General features: G+C 46.2%; 1 protein-coding gene across 3 annotated transcripts in view; it reads right to left on the bottom strand.

Moving 5' to 3' along the window:
- Positions 1 to 19,164, bottom strand: part of CYTH3 (cytohesin 3) — a 101,631-nt gene extending 82,467 nt beyond the window's left edge. The window contains exons 1-2 of one of the 3 annotated variants that reach the window (XM_070484174.1): positions 9,665 to 9,804; positions 8,605 to 8,787 (exon numbers count right to left, since the gene is read on the bottom strand). Coding sequence is in view for 2 of the 3 variants with exons in the window: in XM_070484173.1 (XP_070340274.1) it covers positions 19,107 to 19,149 (43 nt within the window). In the remaining variant the exon portion in view is untranslated. Of the gene's footprint in view, positions 1 to 8,604; positions 8,788 to 9,664; positions 9,856 to 19,106 lie in introns of those variants that run through there. The other 2 variants (XM_070484173.1, XM_044747319.2) reach the window with 2 other exon arrangements.
- Positions 19,165 to 20,015: the final 851 nt, after the last annotated feature.

Genomic DNA, 20,015 nt, shown 5'->3' with positions numbered 1-20,015 from the left:
AAAATTAATCTATTACTCCCAAAGCTATCGAGTGTGTGCACAGAAACAGCATTACCCGTCTAACTCACCTGATATGAGCTATTGTTGGTCCTCTAGCAAAAGGACTTACTAGAGAACAGTTTAGTTACCGTCCCCTAAGAAAGCCCCTACTCTGGCTTTCCCTCTATTCTCATAACATGAAAAACTTCCTTTTTTTTTTTTTTAAAGTCACCAAATTCAGTAGACATTCTCTATGCTCATTTTAGGCCACCTTTCAAGAGGAATTAACTTCTGCCATACCACACAATCTTCAAGGTTCCCTCGACCTCACTGGTTATCCTTTCCCAGTCTCCTTTCCTAGGCTCTCCTCAGTCTTAGGATTTTTCTCCCTTCTCTCAACTCTCTCCCCTCTTAGTGATCTCATTCATCTATTCCCATGAATGAAAGCCTTCCCAATGTGCATCTCCTACCCAGACGGGTCTTCTAAGCCGCAGACTCACACAGCTGACTGCCCTTCTAGCATCTCCACCAGGATATCTCATGAACGAGTTCCATTTTAAATATCAAAATACCAAAAGTGAACTCCTGAGATTCCGCTTCCCGTAAAAACTGACTAGTTTTCTGCAGACCAACCCTTCTGCCAAGAACAACTAAGAAAGCTGAACAAATCATAGGAAACAACTGTTAGAAGGTATCAGACGGCTACCAATGCAGTGAGGGCTTAGGAGGCGAGGATCCCAGAGAGGTAAGTGCAGAGAGGTGAGCCCGGTAGTCTGAGCCCCTTTTCTCCTTGAGACGCTTGCCAATTCACAGCAGAAGCGGAGAGGACAAGAAGCTAAGGAAAAGCAAGGGGTTGAGAATCTAAGGAGGTCAGCAGAATTTCCAGCAGTCTTAGGAGACTGGGGCGGGGGGACAAAAATTAGAGTTCAGGGAATGCCGAGTAGACCAGGCCTGGTAAACCCCCCAGGCTTTCAACTGGGACCACCGAAGAGCCATACCCCAAGAGAAGGGTAAGCCAGGAGTAGACCAATCCTCACGATTTTAAAGTGCTATTTCCCTACCTTAACTGCCTGCCAGAGGCCTCTCGAGGAAGATAACCGGAGGCTCAAATCATCTCGACAGTTTTTCATACACATTGTCTACTTAAAGCTTAGCAGGCAAATCTAGAGTCAAGATCACGTGACTGAAAACCAAGGGTAACAGAATACACTCACAGGACACCCAAATGCTGACGTTATCAGACACAGACTTTACAACAATTAATTATTGTGATTAATACAATAAAGAAATTAGGGGACAAGATGAAAGTTTTCAGCAGAAAGTTGGAATCTAAAAAAGTGATCAAGAAAACTTAAAAGACAGTGACAGGAATTAAGAACTCAAGGGGCCAGCTCCACGGCCCAGTGGTTAAGTTCGGCGTGCTCCGCTTCAGCGGCCCAGGTTTGGTTCCTGGGTGCAGACGTACACCACTCATCCATGGCTATGCTATGGTGGCATCCCACATATAAAATAGAGAAAGACTGGCACAGATGTTAGCTCAGGGAAAATCTTCCTCAAGCAAAAAGAGGATGATTGGAAACAGATGTTAGCTCAGGGTGACTCTTCCTCAGCAAAAAAAAACAAAACAAAAAACAAAAAGAACTCAACAGATGGATTTAATGGCAGATTAGATAGAGCTAAAGAGAAGATTAATACACTGGAATATACGTCAGAAGAAAACATACAGCATGAAGCATGGAGAGATGAAAAGGATGAAGAACATGGAAAAGATCTCAGAGACACATAGGACAGGATGAAAAGGTAACCAGGGTCCCAGAAGGAGAAGAGACAGGGAATGCAGCCAAAGCAATGAGTGAAGAGATAGTGACCAAGAATTCTCGAAATGGAATGTAAGATCAAGTCTTGTCACGGCACTACCAAAAAGAGCCACCACTGCCACCAATCCCAAGAAGGACAGATTCCAGGAAACTCACATCTAGGCACATCACAGGAACACAACTGAAAGAGAAAAACCTTAAAAATGGCCAAAGGAGGGGAAGAGACACCCTACCTTCAAAAGAACAAGACTGACAACTGCTGAATTCTCAACAGAAGCAATGGAAGCCAGGAGGCAATGAAATGACACGTCAGACCCCTGCAAGAAATTAACTCGATAACCTACAGCTGTACACCCAGCAAAACTATCCTGTAAAAGCCAGGGCAAAATAATGACATTTTCAACAGGAAACCAGTGAACCCTACCAATGGTTTTCTCCCAGCCCCACCACCCAAGCCTTCCCTTTCTCACTAGGCAGCAACACCCCCACTGAGTCACACAAGCCAGAGATGGAGAAGTCATCTCTGACTCCTGCAGTGCCTTCCCCTCTCACCTCCAAGCTGTCGGTAGGTCCCTTCGATTCTCCAAAGCTCATCTCCTCACCAGGAAAGCTACGCAAATTAAAACAAGACATCACTTCTTACTCCTGAGATAGGCAAACGTTCACAAATCTGACAAACGCCAAGAGGTGATTAGAACGCTCCTAATGATAAAGCAGTCTGTCAGTATCTAGGGAAGCCAAAAGCATATCTACAACCCACAATTGCGATTCCAAAGACACACTCTCGAAAAACTTTCACACGTTTGTAAAAGGAGACGAGCCTAAGGAGTTCACCTTAGTATCTTTGTAACAACAATGAAAGGTCAACACAGAAATCCAATACAGGACAAAACATTACAGTGGTTAAAAAAATAAACAGGGTCTATATATAACATAGATAACCTCAAATGCAAGATGCAGGACATGACACAGTATGACACCATTTTTATAAGTTTTTAAAACAAACCAAAAAGATCCATATCTATGGAAACACACACTGCTAAAGCATGAAAACCATACCAGAGGACCCACATCAAATTCCTAACGGTCGCCTTTAGGAAATACGAAGGGAACAAGGGGAACAGGACCAGGAACTGCTGGACCAAAGTGCCTTCAACTTTCCTCAGTATTAACAAATATTTACGGAAGGCCTACGGTGCACTGTGCTCCTGGTCGTGGAGATACAGCAGTGGATAAAAGTAGAAAATATTCCTGCTTTCACAGAACTTACATTCTGAGAAGGGAAGAGACAAACGATGAAAAAACAGAGAATGAGTAAGGAGTGATAAGTGCTAAGAGTAAAAATAAAGCTGGGAGAGGGGAAGCAGCGACAATGGGGTGCTGTGTTGGACAGGCTGGTCAAGGAAGACGTCTACGGTAAGCAGACATTTGAATGGAAACCTGAATGAAGCAAGCAGGAGGTGAGACCTCTAAGGGGAAACCACTGTGGGAACAGCAAGGGCAAAGGCACTGAGGCAGGGGTGCGCTTGGCAAGCTGATGGAATAGCAAAGAGACCAACATGGTGACAAGGGTACTGGGAAATGTCAAAGAGACAAGAGAGGAATAGAGCAGGGGCCAAGGAGAGCCCCCCCGCCCAAGATAAGAATGGCTTTTATGTTTTTTATGAACGGTTATGAAAAAAAAGAATTTGGGGAGGGCCAGCCACCTGGCCGAGTGGTTAAGTTCGCACACCCCCTTTGGTGGCCCGAGGTTCGCCAGTGTGGATCCTGGATGTGGGCCTACACCCCGCTCACCAAGCCATACTGTGGCAGTGCCCCACACAGAAGAACTAGAATGACTTACAACTCAGATATACAACTATGTACTGGGGCCTTGGAGAGAAAAAAAAAAAACAGGATGACTGGCAACAGATGTTACCTCAGGGCCAATCCTCCTCATCGGAAAAAAAAAATGCAGAATTTGTGACAGAGACTGTATACAGCCAAAAATATTTGCTCTCTGGCCCTCTTATAGAAAAAGCTTGCAGCCCCTGGCCTAGAGTATAGAGACCCTAAACTGTAGGGCCCTGTGGGCCACGGTTAGGCTGTGGACAGGATTCTGAGTAAGCCGAGGATACCGCAGAGTTTGAGAGAGGAGTGACGTGATCTATGTCCTAAAGGGATCGCTCTGGCTGCTGTGTAGACAGGATGACAGCAGGGAGCAAGTCAGAAGACAAAAGGCAAAAGAAGTGAAAGGTGGCACCACAGTTTCGGCCTGAGCAACTGGAAGAATGATGCTGGCATACGCGGAGATGGAGAGGCTTACCTGTAATACTTTAATTATTTTTTTAGCAGACCTAAAACACAGCAACAGGGTATGAAGAGCTATTATATTAATTCTAAGCCATGGGAACACGAGTGTTTGTTTCGCTGTTTTCTGGGCTAGTCTGTGTGTTTTTATATAGATTTGCCTTACCTCATTTCCTTCAATTTCGCCACTGCGACCCAACCTGCCACACTCTCTCACCTGAACCCCTCCAACAGCTCCCTCACTGGCGTCCCCTTGTCCTCTCGCCCCTCCTCCAACCCATTCTGCACTCGGTAGCCAAGACCACTTCTTAAAAAGGCAGGGAGGACAACGGCTCCGAACATGGCCTCTGAAGCCAAACGCCTGGGTTCAAATCTCGGCTCCACCACCTACTGCTGCGAAATGTGGAGCAAGTTACGCGGCTCCCCTGTGCCTCGGCTCCCCTGTGCCTCGGTTCTCTATTTCCATCTGCAAATGGTGATCACGTTAAGTACCTAAGAGGGTAATTGTGAACAGTAAGTAGGTTAAGATACGTAAGGCACGCAGGACAGACCACACAGAGAGCATTATGTAAATAGTAGCCAAAATTATTGAAACATAAATCAAATGCTTAAAATCCTTCCTTGGCTTCATGCACTTAGAATAAAATGTGAATTACTTAATTCCAGAAACTGCCTGATGTGGCCCCTGTCGTGTTCTGTCTCGGACACAGAAAGCTTCCTTCAACCCTCTGGCGCATTCGGCCTTCTAGCCCAGGGCGTTTCCCTCCCCTCCTCCTCAGCCCCTTTCGGTTGCATCTGGAAGGGCATTTCCTCCAAGAGGCCTCCCCCAGCACCCCCCACCCTTTACCTACATCTCTCCCACCCCATGCCCCACCCACCCCCACTCTCTCCCTCAACCTGTCCATGCTGCCCTTTACCACATTTAGCATAACCTGCAATTATTTTATATATCTGTTTTCCTTTTTGGTCTGTCTCCCACGTAAACAAAGCTCCAGGAACGCAGGAAGTTCACCTGCCTTCTTCACTACTATTCACACCCCGTCCCAAGCATGGGACCTGGCATCTGGTGGGGACACTATCAATATTTGTTGAAGAAAGTTCTAGAAGAGAAGACACTGTCAGCATATTCTAAAAGCACCTATCATGTCACTTTTTCAACATGCAAAAGCACAGTGGTTCATTTCCCAGGCAGAGACAGAAAAACTAGGTAACGTATTTTATAACTTCCTACATTTTATATTTATTGTTATTTTTTAAGACACAAAAACTCTCTCAAAAAGGGTGTTTCTTACCAGCATGCTATTTTTCTGTGAAACTGTTTTCCTATTTTGGAAAAAGTGAAGATAGACAAACTTTATTTTAATTTTAAAAAAGAAAAGGGCGTATGGCAAAAAGTTTCCTTTGCACCTCAGTTCCCCGTCTGCTCTGCTCCCATCCTCCTCCCCAAACAAGTAGCCATTGTTATTAGTCCCTTGTTTGGCCTTCCCGAGAATTTTCATACATACGCAAGTACTTCCTTCTTCTTTTTTTTTTTTTAAACAGAAATGGTAGCATAAAGGCACATTTTCCTAGACTTTGCTCCCGTAACTGAGTAAGGCTTGGAGATCTTTCCATATCAATTCAGAAAGGGCTTCCTCGTTTCTTTCTACAACTTCACAACTTCATTCCCCAGCTGGGTATATTTCCATTTATCTGCCCAGTCTCCTGCTGATGGACACTAGGTTACTTTCTATCCTTTACTATTACAAACAGTGCCGTGAATAATCTCCCACCTATGGTCCCTCACACAGGTACAGATACATCTGCAGGTTAAATTTGTAGCCTGCTATTGCCGGGTCAAAGGATTTACGCACATGTAATTTTTAAAGCTGCTGCCCGATGCCCCTGTATGTGCGGGGCTCCACCCAGAGAAACAGAAGCCCCTCGAAGGAGCTGAAATAAAGGGAACTCAATACAAGCAATTGGTTGCACGAATGATGGAAAAGCTGCAAAGTCACACCAGAAATGGTAAGACAACCCAGAGCAAGAAGCGGCTACCATCCCTAAGCTGGAGGATCAAGGGCAGAGGTATTTCCAAGTCCCAGGGGCAGTGGGCAGGAGCTGGAGGAAGAGGAGACCAGGCACCTGCCACAGGCGCTGTCTGCAGACCAAGACGGGATTAACCTGGTTTCTCCCCTCCTCCTACCGGCCAATCTCCCACCAGCGCCTCCCATGGGCCAAACCTGGCTCCAAGCCAGCTGACCCAAAAGTCTGGGAAATGTCGCCTGCCATGGAGAGTCTCTGCGTAGGGGAAGGGCGAGCGATGGATCTGAGCCAACAGGACACAGGCTGTCGCTGCCTCCTTAAGAGCTGCAACTAATTCACACTCCCATCGCCAACAGATGGTTTCAAATGTGGGGGTTATCGCTTGCCTGACAGGTGGAAGCTGGGCACTCAACCTGATCTGAATTCCTGTTTATTTTACTGGGTGAGGCTGAGCATCTTTTCACGTGAAGCACAGACTGAATCCTCACCTACGATGATTAGGGGCGGGGGGTGGGGAGTAGGGAGGTTAAAGTTATTCAGCGCATCTGCCACAGATGGTCCATTCAAGAACACCAATCAGACATTCCCAAACTGAGCATAAAGATGGTGGCAATGAGCCAAACTAGCCAGTCACCTGCTAAGGAAACACCCATCTCGAGAACTATTCTAGAAAAACTGAAAGGCGACAAGGCCCCAAAGGAATTGAAAATGCCTTAACTACACTCTGCACACATTATAAGTAACAATGTGTTCTCGTAATCTTGTACCCCCCACTTGTTCCTCCTTAGAACTGCCTTCCAACCATTCATATCACCATCCTCTCTCCTTATCTCGCATTGAAAGAATAATACTACCCTGGACAAAAATTTAAGTTAAAAATAGCAAGTAGGAGTCATTTTTAAAGTCTTTTAACCCGACCAACACATTAGCAAAAAAGATCTTTTAAATTATCTTTCACCTCTGCCATAACCACCGTTTGAACAGAGGATCTACCCTATCTTACAAAAAACCTCAAACTGACTTCCTCATACATAGTTCAAAGTCTTGTACTATACTCTAAAAATACACCCCCCAAAAAGTTACGCTTTACAATTGGCTGACAAATGACTAAATGAAATTATTCTCCTCCAAAGGGCTGAACTTTATTTTTAAAAACATGGATTTTACAGTAAAGCAGTTTTTTAGAAATGCAAATAGTAGTAGCAATAACTAAAGAATTGCAAAGAGGTGCGTTAACTTCAAAACCTCCAACGACCCAGACTTACGCGTAAGCAAACCAAATTTAAACAAAAATCACTATATCATGACTCTTACTTCATAACCCTCAGACCGATGTTCGCTTATTCAAAACATGCTTATTGTAAGATTGCCAAACATATTTTGAAGTGTCTTCCATAATGCAAAGAAGAAAGATTTTAATAAACCACATCAATAAAGGTTAAAAGTTGGTTTCCAGCACTGGCAGACTCCGGGGCATTTTAGTAGGCGATCAATAAATATCTGTTCATTTGTTGACCGCTCCAGTGAGGGGAGTTAAACGACACATTAAATACAATCCTACCCCTTTCCTCCCACAGGATACACTGTTTTACAAGTTTTTTCCCCCCAAATTTGAAAGCAATACACATCATTCCAGAAACTTGGAAAAGATAAAGACTAAGCAAATAAAACATCCACAATGGCACCAGTTTTCACACTGTTTAGACCACGATGTATAAAGCTGCTTATTTTTAATGCTTGTGAAGTAATTTCCCCAATAAACTTCCCATAATTTACCTCACCAGTCTCCTATTGGGCACCGCTGTTTCCAATTTTCTACTGTTATAAATAGTGTGTAAAGCACATCTTCACGCATGAGAGATTTTTCTGAATTTCAAGATTGTATCCCCAGAAGAGATATTAACAGCCGGAAGAAAGTTTTTAAGACTTTTGATACTTAATATCATCCTTTGTTACAGTACTTAAGATCTATAAATTCCGCAGGCACATTGACTTCCTTTTTTTTTTTTTAATCTTTATCATCTTTATCTGGTTTTTTTTTTTTTTTTTTTTTACCTTGAAGTCTTCCACATTTCTAAACTTAAGTCCGAACTTCCAAACTAAATCGCCAAGCCAGCTGGCGCCTTTGACTCTAACGTCAAACGTTTACATATGACAGTTGTTTGTCTTTATTTGCTACAAAGGAAAAACTGCTATGCCGGTTGTGTTACCCAAACTGAGCTGGGCAGGAAGCACGCAGCCACCGAGCATCCATGCCTTGGACCTTTCAGCCAGCCAGCCGGGCTGTAGGAGGGTTTGCAACTGAGCTCCTTTGCACAGCACTTTCTTTCATAAACACACCCACTCGGTGCCACAGTGCCACCCCTAGCTTTAACTATGCGAGCTGAACTCGCCAAATGCCACGACTCGTGCCAACTTCCCACCCTCGTCGCCTCATCGCTCCTTTGGGCACCAACATTTCCCCCCGGAGCGGCACTTCAATTCCAGAAGGCACCTTGATTAACCGCTTCATCCTCAATTGTGCCATCCTGCTGATCCTTCCAGGCAGCTGCTCCAGCAGCCTGGAATAAAGACTTTCTCAAAACGCTCCCTTATGACAAGGGTTTCTGAGGACTCGGGCTGTCAGCACGAAGGGAATCTTGAGCAAAAGCAGAGAGAACCTCAACCGCGGCCGTTCCTGTAAAAAACACGCGTTTTAACCCTTTGCTTTCCAAACCAACGACCCACTCCACGCACGGCCACTCCACAGACACGTTGTTCGGTTTAAAGGTGCAATTCGCAGCGTGACACCACGGGGATGTGGATCCCGCGAAATCATTTACAACAAGCGCGCATCTTCCTGCACGAGGTCACTGAGCGTCGGGCAGGCACACACGACCCCCTCGGGGAGCGGCTCCCCACGCCCGGTTTCTGGTCTCCAGACTCCGGATCCGACCTCGGCGCCTCGGACTTAGGTCTTCTGCTCGCCCCGCACCTTCCCCTGGTTCATAAAGAGCTGGCGCTCCCGCTGCCCGCTCCTCGGCGGAGCGACCCCCTGACCACTCCTGACCTGAAGCTCGGCAAACTGGCAGGACCTTCAACCCTCTTCCCGCCCGCCCCTCCCGGACCCGGGGGACCCCCCGATCACAACTTTCCCTTCCCCAACGCCCTGGGGTCCCCGCTTGCCACCCCCTGGGAAGGGACGCCCAGAGGGTCACCCTCCCGCCCTGGGGCTCCGGAGGGCGTGGAGGCCCTTGGCGACAAGAGGCGGGGAAGGTCGCCCCCAAGGTCCCCCGCCCCAGGACAGCGACCCCAGAGCCTCCAGGGTGGGGTTGGCGGGGCGGGCGGCCCCGGCCTCGCCCAGGACCGTCGCGCGGGCTCGGCGGCCACCCCGCCGGACCCTCCCCTCCCTGGGCCCCCGCCCGGGGCCCCGGGCGCGGCCTCGGCGCTCGCCAGCCGGCCCCCGCGCTGCCCGGACGCCGTCTCCGCAGGCGGCCCGGGACCCGAGCGCGGCCCGGCGCCCGCGCCCCCCGCCCCAGGCCGCCAGCCCGGCCGGCCACACCTCCGGCACTCACCGCCGCCGCCCTCGCCGCCGCCGCCGCCGTCCCCGTCCATCTTGAGGCCGCTCCCGCTGCCGGCGAGCCCGGGGCCGCGGGCGAGGGGCCGCGGGCTGGGGGCGCCGCGGGGTGCAGCGCGCGGGCGGCCGGCGGCTCCTGCAGCGCGCGCGCCGGGTCGCGGCCCGGGCCTCCTCCGGCCGGGCGGGGCGCTCGCCGCTCGGCGCGCCGTCACGTGACGCCAGGCCCCGCCCCCTGGGTGCGGTGGGCGTGGCCAGGGCGGCGCGGCCCCGCCCGCGGGAACCCGCCCGGGCCCGGGGCTGGCGGCGCGCTCGGGGGGCCCTGGGGAGGCGGGGACGGGACCCCCGAGGGCGGAGCGCGCGTCGGCCCCCTGCCCATGCTCCCCGCCCTCGAGCAGCCTGGGGACAGACGTGGGGGCCGGCGCACGGGGATGCCCAGTCTGCAAAACCCTGCGGCGACGGGTCCCCCTCGCACGTGCACTCAGGGAAAAAAAAAAGATCCAGAAACGCACGTATTCAACAGTCAGGCCTTCCCCCTCCGGCCCCGAGACATTCCAGAGTAATTCCAGCCTTTCCGCTCTCTGTTGTATAATGGAGGCTCTCCTTTCCTGCCCACGAGTGCACTTGAAAATTAACAAAGTGTAAGGGTTATAAATGAACGCTGTCATGGGGTGGGAACCGAATCCCCGATCCGGCACACCTGGGGCCCACCCTCAGCGGGCCCTGTAGGGGTTGGCCGGTCTGGCCTCGGATGCGCTTGCAGTTTCCCTCCCGTCTCCCTTGGAAAGCTGCCGGCTGCCCTGGATTTTATGCTGCAGAAGGAGCCCAGAATTCAATTTCCCGTGGGCACAGCCAGGGTCCTCAGCACAGGCCTCCTGGGCAGAAGGCCCCTCCGCTTGCCCCTGCTCCACGTCGTCTGTGGATCTCCTTTCTCGCTCCACATCTTGCTTCCAGTAACTGCTCCCGAAGCATTGAATGCGGCCCCTCCCAAGCCTTTCTGTTCATTTTGCTTGAACGAAATTGCATTAAAGAAAAGGAAACATTGTAATGGAGGAGATAATTCATCTCTAATGTAATTTTCCAGCAACTGTTTTGTATTTACAAATGGCCCAGGGAGTCAAAGGATGCTTTGGCCGTCATTTATCAAAGTGGACAGTTTTCACGTTTTTGTTCAAGGTTGTGAGATGATTCCAAAGAGTTCGGTCTCCTAAAAATCTTAAGAATTGAACACCCAGCATTCTGGTGCTTCTCAAGCCACCGAGCCCGGCACGCTTCTGGGTGCAGAAAAGATGTTTGGCAGCGTATGTGACGGATGTAAAATAAAAGATGGTCTGGTCATGAGGAGACGCAGGTCTGAGTTCCAGCCACAGACTTGGCTTCCTGATCTTCTTCCTGGCAGCTTGGTTATCTTGGAGATAACAGCATAGTTACTGAGAAAAATGACAGCATACTTTGAACTTGATAATGTGATCTGTGGCGCTTTGAACTCAGAGATACTGTCAATTTCGAATGCTTTTAAATGTCAATTCCTAATTCTGTAGGTTTGTTAGCGTGTGATCCCAGGTGCTTCTTTCAAAGTTTGAATCTGAAAACTGCTTCGCTGATCTCCATCTCGGCTAACTTCTATCAGAATCAAGGGTAGCCCACTTATTTGTAAGCGGAATATTCTATTATCCCCACAGCTTAGCCTAGGCCTCCCGTTCAATGAAGCTTGCAGAAATGTTGGGGGAATAGGGGCTCAGGGTGTCATCTCTGTAATTGCGTGGGGGAAGTTAGAAGACTTCAAAGCCTTCACTACTCAAAGGAGTTAATATCTAATGGAAAAATTAGATTTTTTTGAAAAAGGCTGCTTTCTAGTATCTCTCAAGTCCCCCTAAGGCAGCAGTTATCTCATCTGCTCATGCGCAGGTTGCCCCTGCATCTAAGAACGTTAAGTATCCTGGTTATTCGCTAAGATAGGCACTTGCTTCATGTCCAGCTCATGTGTGGTTTACTCAGATGTCGAAAGCTTTGAGGAATGTGTAAGGAAAACAATTCATACAGCAGACATCGCTCCAAGATAACAAGTGTTACCCAAAACTTTGTTGCAATCATTCAGTCAGACAACACCCAGTTAGGCCCCTCCTGGAGGCCAAGCACTGTCCTAGGTGCTGGGAATACGATGATGAAAAGGATAGAGTCAGTTCCAGTCCTCAAGGGACTTATGGCCTGGAAGGAACACAGCCGTCAAGCAAGTAATTACACAAACAATTATTTAATTGAAATTTTGGTGTCCTACCCTTCTTATAGCCTTTCTCACAGTATTTGCTGTTTCCTGTGTGTTGGCTTTGAGGCCTTGAAACTCCTTCAGACTAAGACTGTAGTCTGCATTTATTCTGCCCCATGATGCACTGCAGGGTCTGGCCATGTGAAAAAAAAAGGGGGAAGAAGTGACACTATTTGTTCCTGCTGCTGGGCACTCAAAAGTGGGAGATATCTTCAAAACACATTGAAACCCACATATCAGCCCTTTGGCCATTGCAGAAATAGTTAAAAGATCAAGAACCTGCACATTCTGCAGAGGTCAGAGAACTTCTCCTCTGTCCATTCATCTCCATCCTCCAAGTGGGAGTCTGTGAAGTCGGACAGACGTGTCCTCTCCCAGCAGTAAGGTCACAAGAGCCAAAACCGTGCCAAGAGCCGTTTCTTCACGCTCAGCCAGGAAGGGGCTGCCCACACTGCCTGAGCTGTGGCTGCTTCCAGACCCTGCACAGAGCAGTTCCCATCTCCTCTGAGATCGGTCCAGAAATGCAGAGACAGCAGCCACCATCAGCAAATGGGAACCTCAGCTAATCCATCACATCTGCTCAGGGGTGTGGTCCAGCCTGGGGAAGGGGCACACAGCGGCCAGCTTGCTGTCGGCTCACGGTCACGAAGGGAAAGTAGTGTTTTGCGAAAATCTAGTTTCATCTAGGAAAGAAAACATCTCGTTGGAATAGAGATGATCTTGTGCAGATCAGCATTGTCCACTCTGCCCAGGCAAACGGCAAGGGTCCAAGTGTCAGTCACATCCTCATCAAATTTTGAAAGGCCCAGACATCACGTACTCCACAGTGTTCATCTCCTTTTCCAATCATTCACTGCAGTCCACCTTGGTCCTGGTCCCCCCCCCCCCGCATGAAATCCACACGATTGACATCAGTTCTCTGGCCTCCCATTTCCAAGGGCAGCTTAATTCCTTTTAGATTGATTAGTAACTTGCATTTTTGCAAGAACAAAGGCGGTCAAATTTCTCATTAGTGGTAAACTTGGAAAAAATAATTTGGCCACCGTTTCAAGCTATTTGTCTTTGGGAGAAAAAGCATTAGACCCACTCAAGGCATCATCAATGTTAAGAGTTATTGCACGCAAATTGTCTTCCAGAGTAATAAAAAGCTGTGTTATTTTTATCTAGTTCTTCATTTTTATAGTACGTCCCTGACCTACTAAAAACAAAAACAAAATTTAATCTAAAGAGGTCCCCTTCAGAAGTTGGTCAGAATCTGCAGTGTGCAGCTTAAAGCCATCAGCAAAATCCACACTGGGGTGCACAGTGTACTATCAGACAGGCAATTAAAAAGAAAAAGGGTGAAAATGACAAAAATAAGGACATGGAACATCTGTCTGTGATCATGGGGCTCTGAATAGAAAGTGTGCTCCTAGCCAGCAACCAAGCGACAGAACAAACCCATCACTGACGGCTGTGTGACCCAGACGGTCTAACTATGCCCAAGCAAATGGGATTCTGCAATTGGACTTGTAGGATGGCGAAAGCTAGCCGTGAGTTCTGGACATTCATTGTCTTTCTAAAGAGGCCACGTAACACCCAGTGAGGTCCTTAGGACCCAGCCAAGATGCTTCAGAGCACGCCACCTCTGGTAAGTGGATAAATGCAGGCTCTAAAGTCAGATGGTCCAGATCCTTCCATTTCTTGGCTGGGTGATCTTGGGCAAGTTGCTTCCCTTCTCTGTGCCCTAGTTTCTGCATCTGAAATGGAACCAACAACTCTGCCCGATGGGGTTGCTCTGAGAACTAAAACAAAATGCTATCATACACAAACAGTGCATGGCACCCAGTAAGTGCTCAATCATTGCTCATCGTTGTTATGCACAGAAGTAGACAGTTTCTGTGTCCCCTCATTCACAAGCCAGAAAGAATCTGTGACAAGATTGGGAGGCAAAACTGAATTTCGGTAAGGGCTCCCAATTTCACTGCCGCCTTTCAGCTGCTGTCCTTTCTTCCAAGTCTGTCTTCCAGAACATACTCCTGCCACACTCCATGCCTTCTACTTATGAATTGTCCCACATTCAGACCTCATCAGTCCTCTAAAGAACGGGGTTCTTGGGCCCTGCAGTCACACATGTGCATTTCCATAAGGGAATCTTGGAACTCTGTGCCCTTTCTTTGATGTTACTTTATTCATTCAACAACATGTTTCTTACCACCTCCACCATGCAGGCCCTGGAGATTCAACAGGAGCCAGCAGTCCATGACTTTTCATGATGGACATGTCAGACCTCAGCACCCAGAGTGACCATAACAGCCCTGGAAACCCTCCCCACACCCCCTTGCAGCTGGCAAGGTACCTTTTCTCAGGAAAAAAGAAAGGGAGGGAGGGAATGGGTCTGACGTGCACACCCCTCTCAAACACTTGTTTGTTAATCGTAGATTAATCAGGGGCCCACCCTGTCGCGGAGCGGTTAAAGTTCCATGCACTCTGCTTTGAGGGCCCAGGTTCACAGGTTCAAATCCTGGGCGTGGACTTACTCTACTCATCAGCCATGCTGTGGCAGTGACCCGCATACAAAGTAGAAGAAGATTGGCACAGATGTTAGCTCAGGGCAAATCTTCCTCACCAAAAAAATAATAATAACCATAGATTAATCATTTCAGTTTAATTTTTAGAGCTCTGCTGTTTGTTTTCTTTAAGACCGGTACATTTTTAGCATATAATAAATGTTATGAAAGCTTATCACTGAGGTTTTGTGTATGTAAGCATGCTGTTGAGTACCTTTAATTCATTGGAATAAAAACATGAAACAATTGTATGTCTTCCAATCAGAGTGCCCAATGATAAAATTTAAATCTTTCTTTGCCTGCCTGTGGCAATATATAGGGCAGATTTTGAACATCCTGATCACTTTCATTGTCAAAAATAATGTAGTTTAGACAGATTTCTGATTCCAGAAAGCTGGAGTAGACATAATTTTTCCTATTCCTCCTGCTAAGTACGACTAAAATCCATGGACATTACATATGAACCCAACCTAAGAACACTCTGCAAGGAGAAGGGGACAAATGGGCTAGGGACCTCACGACCTGAGGAACGACACGGTGGTAAGTTTCCTGTTTCCTGTTTGCCCCAGAGATCCCAGACTGGATGCTGGAGAAGCCAGAAGCCCAGAAATACCAACTGGGGCAGACAAAAAAACAAAGTCCCAACAAAAGCCTGCTGTCTCTTGCCAAAGGATTAGGAAAGGCACAGCTTAGCAAGACTGAGAATTTTTAGACAGTAAGACTCCACTCCGGTCAGCTCCGCCCCCACCAATGTCAGCAAAAGGCTGAGTGGGGAGCCTGGGCTTCCTCCTCCTCAGGCTGAAAGGATGTGTCCCAAACCTATGGCCCTTTTCCCAGAGCGGTATCAGAGAAGGCCGAGTAGGGAACCTGTACTTTCATTCCAGCCAGGCGGTAAGGAGGCCCCCGTCCCTCTCCACTGCAGTCATGTTGGAGGAGGTATAGAGGAGAGTCAGGACTTTGACCACCCCCAGCAGTGACAACACCGCCCCATCCCCTGTAGCATCACTGGAGACCACGTGCAGAGCAGTAACAAAGCAGCCCAGCCCTTCCAAGCCAAGGTAATATCAGCAGAGACCTAAGGGGAGCCTGAGCCTCCACATCCATCAGCCCAGAGTAACGAGGTGCCCTTTTCCCCCAACCCAGGATATCCCACAAAGGCCAAGCAGAGAACCTGGATTTCTACTCCACCTAGTAGTAATGGGGAGGCAACCCCCTTCCTTTGCTGGAGGTGTCAGAGGAGAAAGGCACAAACAGAATATTTGTCCAAGACCCAGAATCTCATAACAATACCAAAAGGTCCAAGATACAATTGAAAATCACTCATCACACAAAGAACCAGGGAAATCCCAGGTTGAATGAGAAAGGACTATCAATACAGATGTCAATAGCAAGACAACAGAGATATTAGAATTATCCGAATAAGAGGCCAGCCTCGTGGCTGAGTGGTTAAGCTTGCACACTCTGCTTTGGGTGGCACGGGGTTAGCTAGTTCAAATCCTGGGCACAGACCTACACACCACTCATCAAGCCATGCTGTGCCAGCATCCCACATAGAAGAACTAGAAGGACCTACAACCAGGATAGACAACTATGTACTGGGGCTTTGGGGAGGAAAAAGAAAGTGGAAGATTGGCAACAGATGTTTGCTTAAGGACAATCTTCCTTACCAAAAAGCATACCTTAAAAAGAAAAAATTTAAAAGGCTAGGAATCTACCTTAAAAAAAAAGAAATATCTCAATAAAATTTTGAAGCAGCCATTAGAAAAACGTTTAATGAGCAATTACAAGCAGGCTTGAAACAAATGAAAAAATAGAAAGTCTCAAAAAATATTTTTTTAAATCAATGGATGGGATTTTTCTGCTAAAAAAATATCAGCAGAATGGAAGGGACAGAGAAACGAATCAGTGAACTTGAAGACAGAGCAACAGAAAATATCCAGTCTGAACAACAGAAAGAAAGTAGGCTGTGAAAAAATGAACAGAGCCTCAGGGACCTGTGGGGCTACAACAAAAGACCTAACATTCATGTCCTCAGAGCTCTGGAAAGAGAAGAGAAGGAGGACAGAGTTGAAAAACTATTCAAAGAAATAATGGTGGAAAACTCCCCATATTTGGCGAATGACATAAACCGGCAGATTCAAGAAGCTGAACAAATCCCAAATAAGATGAATTCAAAGAAGTCCATACCAAGATGCATCATAGAAAAACTTTGCAAATAGAGAAAAAGGAAAAAACTTGAAAGCAGTAAGAGAGAAACAACACCTTGTGTCCTATGTATTTTGCCACACAAAAAAAAGAATTCTTTAATTAATTTTTAAAAGGTAGCTCTTTGAAAAGATTGATAAAATTGACAAAATTCTAGCAAGACTGACAAAAAAGAGAGAGGAAATACAAGTTACCAATTTCAGGAATGAAAAGAGTCCCTGAAGACATTAAAAGAATAATAAGGGCATACGAGGAACAACTCTACACTCACAAATTTGACAACTTAGATGAAATGGACCAATTCCTCAAAAACTAAAAATTATCACCACTCACTCAAAATCAAGTAAATAATTTGAAGAGCCCATAACAATTAAGGAAATTGAATTCATAATTTAAAAACTCCCTCCAAAAAAATCTGCAGGCCCAGAAGCATCCTTGGAGAAGCTTACCAAATGTTTAAAGAATTAACATCAATTCTACACAATCTCTTTCAGAAAATACCGAGAGAAGACTTCTCAATTCATTTTATAAGCTAGTATTACCCTGTTACCAAAACCAGACAAAGACAGTACGAAAAAGGAAAATTTCAGACAATATCCCTCATCATACAAAAATCCTTAATAAAATATTAACAAATATAATTCAGCGATTATAGAAAGAATGATACACCAGGACTGAGTGGGGGCTATTCCAGGGAAGCAAGACTAGGTCAAAACTCACAAATCGATTGACGTAAGCTGTCGTATGAACAAGCTAAGAAGAAAAATTACATTATCACGTCAATTCATGCAGAAAAGGCACTTGACAAAATTCAACGCCCATTCATGATTAAAAACTCTCAGACCCTAGGCATAAAAGGGTACTTCCGCAACTTGATTTAAAAAAAAAAATATCTACAAAAAGCCTATAGCTGACATCATACTTAATTTTGAAAGACTGATACTTTTCCATTAAGATTGGGAACAAAGTCAGGATTTTACTCTCACACTACCATTAAACATGGTACTGGAAGTTCTAGCCAGCACAATAAAGCAAGAAAAGAAATAAAAGGGAAACAGATGACAAAGGAAAAAACAAAAGTGTTCCTATTTACAGATGACATGATTGTCTACATAGAAAATTCCAAGGAATCTATAAAAAATCTCCTAGAACTGAGAAGTTAATTCAGAAAGGTCACAGGATACAAGAACAACATATAAAAATAAATTGTGTTTCTATATGATAGCAACAAACGGATGGAACCCGAAATTAAAAATACAATAAATGCAAAATCCCTCAAAAAAAAAAAAAATCCCCAAATTAAGATCCACGTTCAAAGTGATTTCCATCAAAATCCAAGCAAGATTTTTTTGTAGATACAGCCAAGATTATTCTAAAATTGATATAGAAAGACAAAGGAACTAGATTAGCTAAAACAACTTTGAAAAAGGAGAAAAAAGGGGGAGAAATTGGGGCTGGCCCTGTGGCCGAGTGGTTAAGTTCGCGCGCTCCGCTGCAGGCAGCCCAGCGTTTCATTGGTTCGAATCCTGGGCGCTGACATGGCACTGCTCATCAAACCACGCTGAGGCAGCGTCCCACATGCCACAACTAGAAGGACCCACAACGAAGAATATACAACTATGTGCCAGGGGGGGCTTTGGGGAGAAAAAGGAAAAAATGTAAAAAATAATAAAAATAAAGTGGGAGAAATTACTTTACCCGATTTCAAGACATTGTATAGCTGTAGTAATCAAGATCGTGTGGTTTTGGTGGAAAGATATATCAATGGAACAGACTAGAGAACCAGGAATGGCCCCACACAAGTGCAGCCAAATGACTTTTGACAGAGGTGTAAAAACAATTCAGTGGAAGGAGAGTGTTTTCAACTAAGGGTGCTGGAAAAATAGGATATTCATAGGCAAACAAGGAGAACCTCAACCTAAACCTCCCCTAAATTAACTTATATAACTATTAACTCAAACTGGATCATGGATTTAACATCGAGCATAAAATTATAAAACTTTTAGAAGGTAACATACGAGAAAATCTTCAGGACCTAGGACCTAGGGCATAAAAGAAAAAAAATCGATACACTGAACTTCATCAAAATTTAAACATTTTGCTCTGTGAAGGAACCTACGAATAGGATGAAGAGACAAGCTACAGACAGGGAGAAAATATTTGCAAAGTACATGTCTGACAAAGCACTCATTTCTAGAATGTTTCAGAACTCTCAAAATTTAGCGGTTAAAAAAAACACCAATCCAATTAGAAAATGGGCAAAAGGTATAAACAGGTATTTCACTGAAGAGGATATACGGATGGCAAATAAGCATATGAACAGATGTTCGACACCACGAACCATTAGGGAAATGCAAATTAAGACCACAACGAGCTATCCTTAGACATCCACCAGAACAGCTCGAATAAAATAGTGACAGTACCAAATGCCGGAGAGGATGCGAAGAAACTGGGTCTCTCAAACATTGCTGGCGGAAATGTAAAACGGTGTCACCACTCCAGGAAATAGTTTAGCAGTTTCTTAAAAAAAAATTAAACATACGTTTACCCTACAAACCAGCAATCATAGTCCTGAGCGTTTATCCCAGAGAAATGAAAATTTATGGCCGCAGAAAAACACAGACGTGAACACTCATCGCAGTCTTATTGGTAATAGTCAAAACCGAGAAAAAAAACAGTGTTCTCCAACAGGTAAATGATTAAACAAGCTAGTACCTCTGCACCATGGAACACGACTCCGCAATAAAAGCCAAGGGCTATTGATACAAGTTGGATGGATCTCAAGGACACTATGCCCACTGAAAAAGTCCAGTCTCCAAAGGTCACATACTGTGTGATTCCATTTGTGTAACGCCGTCAACATGACAAAATTATACAAATGGCAAACAGATGAGTGGTGGCCAGGGGTTGGGATGTTTGAGGAGAGGAGGGCAGGCGTGACTAGAAAGGGTAGCAAGAGGGAGATCTTTGTGGTGATGGAACAGTTCTGTGTCTGGCACGAGAGCATCCCGGGGCTTTTTCCACAGGCGGTCTTTTTCTGGGGCTGCCCGGCGAGCTGGCCAAGACTTCAGAGCTGCCCCGTGACGATGGCCTTTCACCTTTGCCCTTCCTCCCCTGTCCTTGCCCAGGTGTCAGACCTGAGCTGTGTAGGTTCCTTTGCTTCCAGCTCCCTCACCACACGGCCCCCAGTAAACCTCTAACTGCACAGTGGCTACCTGGATGTGGGCTCGTGTCGCCTGGGAAGGGGCATGCGGGAGCTATGGAAGTTTCAACATCAAAAAAAAAAAAAAAAATGCAGTTGTGCTTAACGGAGAAGAAAGAAGGGAACATAG

This window comes from Equus asinus, chromosome 14 (genome assembly GCF_041296235.1).
Source record: "Equus asinus isolate D_3611 breed Donkey chromosome 14, EquAss-T2T_v2, whole genome shotgun sequence".
Lineage (NCBI taxonomy): Eukaryota > Metazoa > Chordata > Mammalia > Perissodactyla > Equidae > Equus > Equus asinus.
Note: the sequence above shows the minus strand (reverse complement) of the source record. Positions and strands in the feature narration are given on the sequence as shown.